Source organism: Belonocnema kinseyi, chromosome 4, assembly GCF_010883055.1.
Source record: "Belonocnema kinseyi isolate 2016_QV_RU_SX_M_011 chromosome 4, B_treatae_v1, whole genome shotgun sequence".
Taxonomy (NCBI): domain Eukaryota; kingdom Metazoa; phylum Arthropoda; class Insecta; order Hymenoptera; family Cynipidae; genus Belonocnema; species Belonocnema kinseyi.
The window spans coordinates 35,990,976-36,005,273 of NC_046660.1; the positions used below are offsets into that span (position 1 = coordinate 35,990,976).

At 24.8% G+C, this 14,298-nt stretch overlaps 1 protein-coding gene across 1 annotated transcript in view; it reads left to right on the top strand.

The window, feature by feature from the left end:
- LOC117171064 (cytochrome b-c1 complex subunit 2, mitochondrial) overlaps positions 1 to 14,293 on the top strand; it is a 32,142-nt gene extending 17,849 nt beyond the window's left edge. The window contains exons 5-7 of the mRNA XM_033358113.1: positions 1,398 to 1,829; positions 10,294 to 10,515; positions 14,039 to 14,293. Of these exons, the coding sequence (XP_033214004.1) occupies positions 1,398 to 1,829; positions 10,294 to 10,515; positions 14,039 to 14,122 (738 nt within the window). The 3' untranslated portion in view covers positions 14,123 to 14,293. The remainder of the gene's footprint in view (positions 1 to 1,397; positions 1,830 to 10,293; positions 10,516 to 14,038) is intronic.
- The last annotated feature ends 5 nt before the right edge of the window (positions 14,294 to 14,298 follow it).

Here is a 14,298-nt window from a genome sequence, read left to right on the forward strand (position 1 = left end):
GAGCAACTAGCGTTACTACAATTGATCTATTCGGACGAGACGTATTTGCATAATTTCGATTGAACTTCACTTCAGGTAAGTTCGTTTAATCGTACAATTTTTCAGGTAAAAGATTTTCGAGTTACACGTTATAAACTGAATGATATCATAATTTAAAAAGATATCAATTCAACTAATTATTTTAAAAACTTTTGAAATCGAATTTGGACAGATTTTTCTTCTGAAAAATTTGTAAAATTCCCGGTCAAGAAATAAATTCACTGTCATTTTCCGGTTCCCCGGTCCAGCGGCCACGCTGGCTATAGCATAGCCTAAATTTGTTAAAATTTGTGATTCTTCATCGAAATCCTTTTTTCTTTATTTATATATTTATTTTTTTCATTAAAAATACCAGTTTCCAACAAAAACTACTAATATTCTCAAAAATTGTGTAAAGCTTCTAAATCTTGTTATTTATTTAAAAATTAAAATTTTCAATATTTATTTTAAAATACCGATTTTGTCTAAAAAAAACTCTATCGTAACCCAAAAAGGGTTAAAAGCTGTGAATACTCTTTGAAATCTACTTTTCTTTAATCAAGAATACCAATTCCGACGAAAAATACTAGCATAATCATTAATAATATTCTTAAAAGATTCTAAATATTCCTCAAAATATAATAATTTTTATTACAAAACACTAATTCTATATGTAAGACGATAACATAACCTAAAAGGGTTAAATACGTGCATTTTCTTTGAATTAAAAAAAAAAAAAAATTCCGACGAGAAATACTAACATAATCATTAATCATATGGTTAAAAGATTCTTAAACTTGTTCAAAATATAATAATTTTTATTATGAAACGCAAATTTTTTGTTTTAAGTACTAACAAAACCTGCATTTGTTAAAATTTGTGATTCTTCACCGAAATCTTTTTTTTTTTATTTATTAAAAATACCAATTGCCGGCGAAAAAACCTAACATGATCCAAAATTGTTTAAAGATTCTAAATCTTGTTCAAATGATGACATTTCTTTTAAAATGCCAATTCTCTGTATAAAACTCTATCGTAAACTAAAAGGGATGAAAACTAGGAATCTTGATGATAATTTATGTTTAAAAATGCTTATTTTGTCGGTAAAAAAAAATGAACGCAGCTTACAATTTATAATAATCTTAAGTCTGAAATTTTATGATTTTATATTCAAATTTGTTTTCTAATACTAATTTCCTTCGAAAATCACTAACGTGAATCATGTATAATATTTTCAAACATTTATTAGGCCTTATTGAAATGCATTATTTGTAGATTTAATTTTCCGAATTTCAAATTTAATGTATAAAACATCACTTTTGTTTTCAGATAGGAAAATTTGATTGATGAAATAATGAGAAATTCTCTTGAACTTTCAGCTACAGCATTTCGTTTCCACCTGGTTCTCGGGATCTAGGTGCGCAGTCGTAGGAACTGGAATTTCAGGCTCGGAATTAGCTTCCTTCGCTACCGGCTTGAATGTCAGTTCAACCGAGAGTTCAACGGCAGCCTCCAAGTACTGTGGCGGTGACGCGCGAAAAGAGCGTAATTCGCCAATCGCTACGGTCGCAGTTGCTGTCGAGGGGTCAGGCCTTGACAAAGAAAAGGATGCCCTGGCATTTGCAATATTGAAAAATGCGGCTGGCACAGGACCCAGTGTCAAATGGGGATCCAGTCCGTCTCCTCTGACCAAAGCTGTCGCTTCTGCAGCAGGTTCAGATCCCTTTGCTGTAACTGCATTTAATGCAAGCTATACTGATTCTGGCCTTTTTGGCTTTGTCCTCCAGGCACCTCCCAATATCGCAGGAACGGTAAGGATTTTTTTTTTTGAATGGTTTGCAAAGTATTCCGAGAAATTCTAAGGTAAAACGACCATTCCTGGGACAGTTGCGAAAAGCTTAACCCACATAAAAACAATTTTAAAATGGTGAATTGTAATTTTTCGGTACAAAAACCGCATTAATGAGTTGCTAATACATTATTTTGATCGATTAGAACATAAAATACATTATTAAGGATGTACATTACGTACAAGCAAACTCAAAAGTTGCCTATCTTTAACTCTTAAAGGGCATACTGGGTGTATATCACCCAAAGACTTATTTGAGCTTAAGCAAAACGTAACAAATTCAAGAAAATGGAACATTTGGCGCCAGATTAACAAATGACAGGAAACCCTTATTTTTCTATGTCGTTTTCACATAATTGTTTTTTTAATCATTTTTATACGCAGTTTAGGATCAATAAAATCGTTTCATCACGCAAAGTACGGTGTTTAATTTTTTATTGAATTGAAACTTTTATTTTTCAGAATAAATACCTTTTTTGAAACAAACACTATTAGACTCATTTATTTTTGAAACTCCGTATCTCGGAAGTATTCAGATAAAATGTTAGGTAAAAATATCAAAAACTTAAAAAGTTATGAATGTTAAAGTGAAAGAAGTCATTTTTTATTTTTTTTCCAAAAAGGATTTTTTTAACTACTTTAAATTTTAAAAACTGTTATGGAACCTTTTTCTCCTTAAAATAGATAGACTAAACATCATTAATTGATTTTCTTGTAAAAAAATATGCAATTTCGTCGACACAGCACACGTTTGAATACCCTTGGGTGTAAAACACTCATTATGCTCTTTATGTAATTTTTCGGATGTGTGCCCTTTAAGGGTTGAAATAATTTATTAAATCGACAAAAAAGATTTATTATTAATTTCTGTAAATCGTGATGGAGGCTTCTAAGCACACGTCAGAAAAAAATAATTCAGGTTAAAATTGATTATTTAACAGTGGTTATTTAAAGGTTAAGTTTTTCCTTTCTCTTTAGGGAAAGGGTACAATTTTTATTTAATCCCAATGATCAAGGCCTCATTTTATTCTCTGAAGGGTTCTTTACAATTATATTTGGGTGTTTTTAATTAAAATTGAAACTATGATTGTTTATAACAATAATAACTGTATTATTTCTCAATTTCTAAAAATAAAATCAACCCAAATAGAAATTTAGAGAATTCTTCGAAGAATCTTTCCAACTGTGATTTCAGCCGGTTTTTTAAAAATTATTTAGTTCAATTTTTATCTTTTTCAATTATGATATCATTCAATTTAGAATGCGTATTTCGAAAATCCTCCACTTCAATCAATCTTTCAATTTAGAATTTAATTTTTAAGTGTACAAAATTCAACTATTTCGTTAAAAATTAATGTATTTTGTTGAAAAATGTATTTTTTTGGTAGAAAATTAATATTTTTATTTGAAAATTAATCTTCTTGTTTAAAAATTCATCTTTTTGATTAAAAATTCAAGTATTCCAATTAAAGATTAATAATTTTAGCTGAAAATTCGCCTTTTTGGTTTGAAATTGAACTATTCCACTTTAATATTTACGATTTTATTTTTTAATTCATTACTTTTTTGAACATGTAACTTTTTTTTAAGTTTTTTTTTTGTTGGAAGCAATTTTTTAAACTGAAAATTCAACTAGTTCCAATTGAAAATTCCACAGTTGTAGTTGAGAATTTATCCGTTAGTTTAAACATATTTCTAACTTGTAAATTAATTATTTAATTCTTGGTTGATTTATATTTTTTAGTACAAATTAATTTCGTTTGTTTCAAAATTTAACTTCCAGTTTAAGTTTCATTGTTTTAGTTGAAAATTCTTGTTTCTTTTAGTTAATTTTTTTTTACTAGAAATGTTACTATTCCATTTTTTGTTGAAAATGATAACTTTTTTTAGTTCAAAATTCAACTATTTGTTTGAAAATTTGTCTTCTTTAATTAAAAATTCAACTATTTCGTTTAAAAAACATGTATTTTGTTGAAAAAAAAATTTTTTTTTGAAGAAAATTAATATTTTTATCTGAAAAATAATGTTCTTGTTGAAAAAATTACCTTTTTTTTGAAAATTCAAGTATATCAGTTAAATATTCATAATTTCTGAAATATTCATCAACTGAAAATGCAACTTATTCTAATTAGAAATGCAAAAGTTGTAGTTGAAGATACAACTGCTTGGTTAAATATATTTTTTAACTTGAAATTTAATTATTTAAGTTTTGGTTGACAATTCATCTTTTTTTGTGAAAATTAATTTTTTTTGTTTAAAAATTTAATTATTTAAATTGGATTCATTATTTTGGTTGAAAACTCTTATGTTTTGTGCAAAATTATAATTTTTTTTTTTACTATAAGTGTTACTATTCCATTTTCGGTTGAAAATTATAAGTTTTTTAGTTCAAAATTCAACTATTTGGTTCAAAATTTGTCTTCTGCAATTAAAAATACAACTATTTCGTTAAAAATTCATGTATTTTGTTGAAAAAATGTATTTTTTGATAGAAATTAAATTTTTTGTTGTTGAAATTAATCTTGGTTAAAAATTCATCGTTTTGGTTGAAAATTCAAGTGTTCCAGTTGAAGATTCAGAATTTTCGTTAAAAATTCGCCTTTTTGCTTTAAAATGGAACTATTGCACTTAAATATTTACGATTTTATTTGGAAATTCATCACTTTTGAAAATGTAACTATTTTCTTTAAAGTTACTTTTTTCTTGTTAATCATATTTTTTAAACTTATTTTTTACTTAATATTTCTTTTAACTTTACAAAATCGACTAAATAATATCTACTATTAATTTTTGTAAATCTTGATGGACGGTTCTGAGCACATTTCAGAAAAAAATAATTCGGGTTGAAACAGTTTATTTAACAGCAACTTTTGAAATTGATTGTAGGTATTTTACATCCTAAATTTCCAGGGTGACCGCTAGACCGGGAAATGACATTGAATTTATATTTTTACCGGGGTATTTTACAAATTATAGACAAAAAAAATCGTTTTAACTGTGATTTCAGCCGTTTTTTTAAAATTTATTAGTTAAATTTTTATCTGTTTCAATTATGATATCATTCAGTTTAGAATGCGTATTTCGAAAATCTTCACGTTAAAAAATTTTTCATTTTAGATTTTAATTTTCAAATGTACATTTTAATTTAAAGAATTTTAAAATGCAGTTATAAAGACTTGAGCCATTGAAAATGAGAAGCGTTTGAAATAGACGACTTCAGATGAAACACATTTTCAGTTGATCAACTATGAATATAAATTCATAATGAATTTCAAAATTGAACTTTTCTTTGATATTTAAAAAATGAATAATAATTGAGTTTACAAGACGATTCGGAATCAGTTCGCAATTTTAGAATTTCTTGTTTCTAACGTTAAAAATTATGTAAACTATTTCAATTGGAAAGTCTTATTAGTTAAACAAATGAAGACTCCGGATTGAAACTTTATAAACTATTTTCAATTTTAATATAAGTTCAAAATAATATATTCATAATTAAAAGCTTTCAATAATTTATAAAACGATAAATTTGAAATTTTTTAATCAGGAAAAATTACTGAATATTTTACTATCTAAAATCATTAATTATATTTAAATATTAAAAAATAAATTTTCAATGACACAATTTTAATTGTTCTATTTAAAAAATTTAATTTGTAAGTCACATTGTTGAATTTTGATGTATAAATAACAATTGAATACATATTATTCTTATACAAAATTCAAGTAAGTAGATAAAATATTTAGAAATTTTGAAAAAATTCGAATTTAATTAAAAATTTGAACTGATTTAAAATAAGTAAACAAAGTGTCTACAGGTACCGTTTTTGGCAGATTTCGAACAAAAAATTTAGAAGCTTTTTAAGAATTTTGAAAGGCTTCAGATGAACAAAAAACGTTTCGTATGAAAATTAAAAATGATTTTTTGTTTTGAAAAGGTAATTTTAAGTGAATATTCAAAAAGATTTAGAAAGATTTACAAAATTATCAAAAATGAATGTGGAATATTTTAAGGAAATTTTTTTAATCAGGCAGAATTTTAAAAAAATTAGGAAAAATTGGAATCATTTTAAAGGATGTTTAAAACTTCTGAATAAATAATTAAAAATTTGAAAAAAATAATCTAAAGAACATGCAGGTGTATCAAAATTACAAATAAAATAAAATCGTAAATTTTTCATGTTTCTAGCTTTTATTAAATTATTTATTAAATTAAATTAATTAATATTGAACATATTGCTTATAAGCTTCACGCTTGACTCATAAAGTAAAATTTTCAATAAAAATTAGTAAGTATGCAGACAATTTTTTAGACAATTTAAATTATTTTTTGGATAAAAATGTTATTTGGTTGAAAATTTAATTATTTACTTTCAAAAAGTCATTATTCATTTGAAAATTAAATAGTTTTGTTAAAAACTCATCCCGTTTGGTAAAAAATATAACTATTTTGTAGAAAATTGGTCCTTTTTGACTGGAAAATTAAATAGTTTGTTTGACATTTTTGTTCTTTCTTGACTGTAAAGTCTTCTTTTATTAGCATTTCAACTATTTTGTTGAAAATTCGTCTTTTGATTCGAAAATTTATCTTTTTTATGTCAAATTTCATCTTTCTTAAGCAAACATGCAACTGTTCGGTTGATAATTAATCTGTTTAGGTTGAAGCTTCAACAGTGGAATTTTGCTAGAAAATTCCACTGTTTGGTTGTAAATTAACTTTTTTGTTGACGATTAATATTTTAGAGTTAAAAATATAACTGTATGTAGAAAACTCTTGTTTTTGGATTTAAAATTCAATTATTTGATAGAAAAATAATTTATTTGGTTGAAAATTAACTTTTTTTTTTGAAAATTAATATTTTTGAGTTTGAAAATTATATTATTTTGGTAGAAAATTCGACAATTTGGTTGAAATATTTGTTCTTTTGGTAGAAATTTTATCTTTTTTGGTTACAAGTCGAACTGTTTGGGTGAAAATTCTTTCAGTTTTTAAATGAATTTAACTATTTTTAATTTATAATTACAAAATATTTTGGTTGAAATATAAACTATTACATTGTTTTCATAAGAATTAATCTTTTTTGGTTGAAAACTATTCTTTTTTATTTTAAAATATTCAACAATTTTTAGAAAATGGAAGTATTAGGTTAAACAAAAAAGGTGAATTCTTATCAAAAAATATAATAGTTGATATTTTAACCAAAAAAGGATTTTAGTTAAAAATTGAAAGCAGTTGAATTAATTTTAAAAAAATGAGGTTTCTTCAAAACAGTTATATTTTTAACTTGAAAATATAAAATTTCAACAGAAAAGTTAATTTAAAACCAAACAGTTTAATTTTCAAGTAAATCGATATTGAATTTTATTCTTAAACTTATTAAAAATGTGAAAAACATTACTTTTTCTGTTATTATAGAAAATTTAATCAATAACAAGGCTATAAAAGTTCTGCAGAAAATTTTTATTTTTATGATTTATGTTGGACTGTAAAATATACTCAACGATATTCATTATTTTTCCAGTATTAGACATACTTTTTACGTTGTCCCAGTAATGGTCGGTTTCTCTCAGGGGGGTGCTTTCACTGTGCTGCCCAATGCAAAAAATGTGTCACGACAGTTGAAAACGGCCGTGAGGCGGCGCTAGTAGTGACTTTGTTATACAAAACCATGCAGTACTATAGGAAGAATGCATAAAAATTACAAAATAAATATGAAAAACCCTTTGAAATCATTCTTTCTTCATAATGTAGAGTCAGGTAGTAAATTAGACTTATTTATTTACGTATTATTTTCTTTAATATAGGAAAAAGCGGCATAATTGACACAATTCAAACAAACAAACAAATTTTATGGATATTCAGAACTTATAAAAAATAATTTAAAAATATATAACGAATACACAAATGAATGAAAAAAATGCCAAAAATATTTATTATTATCAAATCATAAAATTTTCCAAATTTTAAATAACGACAAGATCTTTAATTGACAAAAAATAAAATCTCGAATTTAAAAATATCCAGCACTAAAATTCACCGAATTCAAGACCGATTTGTAAAATAACGAATTTTTAAGTTCCCACAAATATTTCAATTCTCGAAATTTAGAACTGCTGAAAATAGTTCACTGATTATTAATTTTTGAGCTATTAATATCATTATAAATAAGACAAACAATTTAATTAATCATTAATGAATAATTTATTAATTATTTTCGGCAAAATTTAAATTTGGTCAAACTTAAATTTAAGGAATAGAAATATTTATGGGAATTTAACAATTAATTTATTTTATAATTCGGCAGTGTCTTTTTCTTGCGAATTTATGATTTTGTTATTCATTTTTTCGTTACTTTGTGTCAGTCCCGGATATTCAAACACTTTTAAATATAGTGATGAAGAACGAATTTTTTTATATTGCAGTTATAAAATATAATGCTGCTATATAATAAATATAATTATTATATCTATATAGATGAGAAACAAGGATTATGTTAAATCTTAAAATATTGTTTTCTATTACACTGGAATAACGAGCTCCTAAGTGTGATATTTTTTTAATCAATTGGACTTTGTAACGAAGCTAAAATAGTTTTAAAAATGTGTATGTCACTCTTAAAGAAAGATCATTAACGAATATTTTTTCATCTTTGATAACACTCAAATTAATCTAAAATTATTTTTCGAAGTGCTATAATAAATCCATGCTGAAATTAAACTCTGAGAATTGAGAAGAAAATAAGTATTATCACCTTGTTTTTAAATTTATGTAAAAATAATTTTCATAACGTTCTTGAGAAAATTTAAAAGATTTTTAAATATTTCAGAATTGTCAAAAAAGAATCTAGAAGATTTTAAAGAATTTTTTTCATAATATAGGATTTTGCGAAATATTATGAAAAATTCGTATCCTTTTAAAGGATGTTTACAACTTTTAGAAGTTGCAAAGGAATCAAGAAATAATTGATACATTTTCGGAAATCTTTCTGAGTTTTCAAATATTTTTAATCTATTTAAAACGTCTTAAATTCCTGAAAATATTTTTAACTGACACGGATTTTTCTTAAAATTTACAAATATCATTCCAAATTTTCAAAAGATTACCTTAAAATCTTCTACATTTGCCCAGCAATTTTAGGCAAATTTGTTTATTCTCTTGAAAACTTTCGAAATTCTTTTAAGTTCTACTAAATATTTCTTGAATTTACCCAATTTTTGTTCGTTTTTATTTTGCAATCTTACCAAATTGAAACGTTTTGCTTAAAAATTTTCTAAGCTATTTTTAGAAATTTTAGGAAATCGTTTGTTATGTTTGAAAACATTTTTCAATTTTCTCTTAAAGTTCATTTTTCAAAATAAAAAATTATTTAAAATTTGCACACGGATATAAGAAAAATTCTTTTTTTTTTCATTCTTGTCAGACCTTCTAAATCTTCTAATTTCTAAAAATGATTTAAATTGTTCTTGCATTTTTTATTTATTTTGTAAAATTAAAAAAATTGCCCTATAATCTTTCGGATTCTTCTTTTGAATACTTTTGAAATCTTCTAAAATCTTTTTAAATAATCTCTTCAAATTAATTTTCCGAAATAAAAAATTATTTTAATTTTTCTAGGAACTTGACAAAATGTCTTTCATTTTCGTGAAACTTTCTAAAAATCTTTACAAGATTGAATTATTTTTGAATCATTTTAAAACTTTTGAATACCTCTTAAACTTTCTAAAATTATGTAATATGGCAAACTTGCAAAATTTTGCTTTAAAATCTTTTACACTTTTTGATGATTTTAGGAAATAATTCAAAATTTTTGGTGATCTTTTTTCGAGTATCTCTTGAAATTCCTTACAAAACAATCATTTAAAAATTCCCCATGAATTTTAGGAACTTTTTTTCACACCCTGATAAAATTCAGTTTACCTAAAAAATTTGTAAATCTTGAAAAATAAGAGAAAATTGTCTAAAAGTCTTCCATATTCTTTTAACCCACATTTTAAAATCTTTAAAACTTGACATTATTCTTTGAAAATAAAAGCGAAACTATTTCTCCTCAAATCTTTCATAATTATTAAAAAGCTTCTCTTTTATTATTTGTCTTCGGGTGTTCTCTGAGTTCACTTTTATAACCTGATTTTCATACTGGAGCGATAATTAATGTAAATGATTCGATAGAAAGAAAAAAAAACAGAAAAACATCATTAGAAAAATCCATCGTGTCATTTTCACAGTAATTACATAAATAAGCCGTTTTCTTGATATTTTTTTAAGAGTTTGTATCGGCTCAGCATGACAGAAGTCATATAAGCTTCAGAACAACTAGAATAAAGTTACTACTAGCGCCGCCGCATGGCCGTTTTCAACTCTCGGCGACAGGAGGCTGGTTTCCCTTAAATCCTGAGTTTGACTTGAATTTTCTGTTTCCTTGCAGGCTACGAAAGCTGCTTATAAATGGCTGAAGTCTGCTAATTTAACTGATGCTGACATTTGCCGAGGTAAGGCGGCATTAAAAACGTCGGTTTTAGCTGCAACGGATTGTTCCACAAGTCAATTAGAAAATCTTAGCCATCAAGCTTTATTGAAGGGACGAGTTGTAACACCTGCGTCTCTGGTTGCTGAAATAGACAAAATTACGGCTTCCGACGTTAAGAATGTAAGAAAATTGTTTGAGTATTTTAAAGTTAATAGTTGAATTTTATTAATTATGATACTTCGAATCCACTGAAGATGAATTTGGTAATTAGTTATTATAGTACGAGGGGCTGACTACTCGACTTTTGAGGGTACACCAGATTTTAAAGATTTAAGATTTCACAAAGAGTTGAAAGATTTTATAAAGACTTTTTAAAAGAATTTAAAAAAAAAACATCAAAGAGGTCGAAAGATTTAAAAAGTTTATAAAGATATCAGAAAAATGTCCACTATTTTATAGACTTAACAAGTATTTCAAAAAGACCTCAAAGATTTTTAACAATTTCTAGAAGATATAAAAAATTTCAAATTATTTAAAAGATTTCGAAAGATTTCACAAAGATATCAACGATTTAAGAAAGAGGTGACAAATTTAAAAAAGATTTCAAAGATTTAAAAAAAAATTATTTCGAATGTTTTCACAATGGTTTCAAGGATTCCAAACAGATAAAAAAATTGTCAAAAGGATATAAAAATAGATTTCAAAAACATTACATTTTCCACAGATTAAAAAAAAATTCGCAAAGATATAAAACATTCCACAAAGATATTTAATATTTATGAAACGTATGAAAGATTTTAAATAATTTAAAATATTTCACATATTCAAAAGATTTTAAAAAGATATCAAAGATTTTTTTTTAAATTCACGTAGGTGTCACAGATTGAATAAAGACATCAAGGATTTTAAAAGATTAAACAAATTTTAAAAGATTCTACAAAAATCTCTCAAATTTCAAAAGATTTCAGTGGATTTCGAATAGATATAAATGGTTTAAAGAGATTTCACAATGATTTAAACAACTTTTACAAAAACTTCAAAACGGCGTCAAAGATGTCAAAGGACTTTAAAAGATACCACAACGATTTCACAAACACGTGAAAGATTTCAAATGATTTCATAAAAATTTTGCATATTTCAAAGATTTCGAAAAAATGTCAAAAGATTACAATAAGATTTCAAAAAATTTTGCAAAGATGTCAAATGTTTAACATAAATTTCAAAAAGACGTCAGATTTCAAAAAATTCCACAAATAAATCAAAGGCTTAAGAAAGATTTCAGAAAATTGTCAAAGATTTCAATATATTTTACAATGATTTAAAAAAGACATAACAAATTTTTTTTAAATTGTAAAAAATTCACGAAGATATCACACATTTTACAAAGTCAATGAAGGATTTCAAAAACTTTCATAAAGTTATCAAGTATTTTAGAAAGACATGAAATATTTCAAAAAGATTAAAAAGACTCCATAAAAAGTTCACTCAAATATCTAAGATTTCAAAAGATTTCCGTGGATTTGAAAAGATTTCCAAAAGATATAAAAATACAAAAATTTCACGAAGATTTGAAACATTTCACAAAAACTTTTAAAGAATTTCAAGAGATTCCACAAATATTCAAAAAAAGATTTTAAAAATAATTAAATGGCTTTAAATGTTTTTAAAATGTTTTCAAAAAAATTTAAAAGGACTTGCCATATTCCAGAGATTTTAAAAATACGTCAAAGATTTCAAATATTCCATATGATTTCACAGATTTCAAAGATTTTACATATTTAAAAAATTCCTCAATGATTTCAAAAAGATGTAAAAAAAATTCACGAATATTCGAAAGATTTTACAAAAACTTTCAAAGAATTCACAAAAATTTAAGAGATTTCACAAATATTCAAAAATAATTTTTAAAATAAGTAAATGATTTAAAATGTTTTCCAAAAGATTTAAAAGATTTTCCATATTTAACATATTTCCTAATGATTTAAAAAAAATGTAAAAATATTTAACAATGATTTGAAAAAGAGATTAAAGACTTTAAAAAATTTTTTTAAATTCACAAGATTTTACAAAGATTTCAAAAATAAGTCAGATTTCATCAAATTTTATAAAGATTTAAAAATTCAAAAATTCCACGAAGATATCAAAGATGTCAAAAAGTTGTAAAAAGATTTCAAAAGATTTCAACGCTTCAAGAAATACAAGAAAGATTCCTAATGAGTTTTTAAATGTTTTCAAAACGTTTTGAAAGATTTTCTATATTCAAAGGATTTTAAAAAGGCTTCAAGGATTTAAAAATTTTTCACGATGGCTTTAAAGATTTAACAAAGACATTAAGAATTTCAAATGTTCCAAATCATTCACAAAGATTTCAAAGATTTTACACATTTAACAAATTTCACGATGATTTCAAAAAGATGTAAAATCATTTCACCAACATTTCAAAAAGAGATCAAAGACGTTGAAAGATTTTAAAAAATCAAAATATTTTACAGATTTCAAAAATAAATCAGACTTCATCAAATTTTACAAAGATTTCAGAATGCATAGAATTTCACTAAGATATCAAAGATTTTCAAAAATGTCAAAAAGTTGTAAAAAGATTTCTCAAATATTTTTAAAAATTTCGAAAATAGATCTAAGACGTTAAAATGTTTAAAAAATGCCACGAAGATTTGAAAGATTTCACAAAGAGTTTCAAAGAATTTAAAAAGATTTCACAAATATTCCAAAAAAGATTTTTAAAATTAGCCGAAGATTTCAACGGTTTATGAAAGACATGAAAGATTCCTAATGATTTTAAAAAGATTTACAAGATTTCCCATATTCAAATCATTTTAAAAAGATGTCAAGGATTTAGAAAACGTTCACGGACGTATTAAAGATCGAACAAAGACATGAAGGATTTCAAATATTCCTAATGATTTCGGACATATTTAAAAGATTTTACATATTTAAAAAATTTCACAATAATTTCAAAAAGATATAAAAGCGTTTCACAAATGTTTCAAAACGAAATAAAAGACGTTAAAAGATTGAAAGTTGTCATAAAATTTCATGAAGATTTTATAAAATTTTAAAAAGGTCTAACAAATGCAAAAAAATTCAAGATATCAAAGATTTTCAAAGATTTCAAAAAGTTCTAAAAAGATTTCGCAAATATATTTTTTTTAATTCCCAAATGTCAAATAGAGATCAAAGACGTTGAAAGATTTAAAAATTTCAAAAGATTGAAAAAATAAGTCAGTTTTCAAAAAATTTCACGAAGATTTGAACGATTTCACAAATTCGTGAAAAACTTCAAAAGATTTCACGAAGAGTTGAACTAATTTTATAAAATTTTAGAGATTTCAAAAATGCCAAAAATTCCACGAAAATGTCAAGGATTTCAAAAAGATTTCACAAATATTTTTAAAAAAATACCACAAAGATGTATAAAGGTTAAAAAAAATGGAAACAATTATAAAAAGATATTAACGATGTGGAAAGTCTTTCAACGATTTTAAATATTTCAAAAATACGTCAAATTTTTTTTTTTAATTCACAAAGGTATCAAAGATTCGGCAAATACATTAAAGATTTCAAATATTTCCAATGATTTCACAAACACTTTACACATTTCACAAGATATTTGCCAGATTAAAAAAAAATTGCAGTGATTGATATAGTAATAAATCGTTTCTGATCCTATTTAATTTTTCGATAGGTGGCCAAGAAAGTTAGCTCTGGAACTCCCACGTTAGCAGCGATTGGCGATATTAGCACTGTGCCCTACGCCGACCAATTATAGAAAAACTAGATTTCAGAATCTGCAGTAAGCAAACCATCTACAATCCTTTATTTATCAAGAAAATGAGAAACATGTTGTCCTGGTATTTACATTGGTCAAGTATGTTGAAGGATCTCGTTGTACTGCAATTCACATAATTGTGTAAATAATCGATAAGAAATAAAAAAAAAACACAT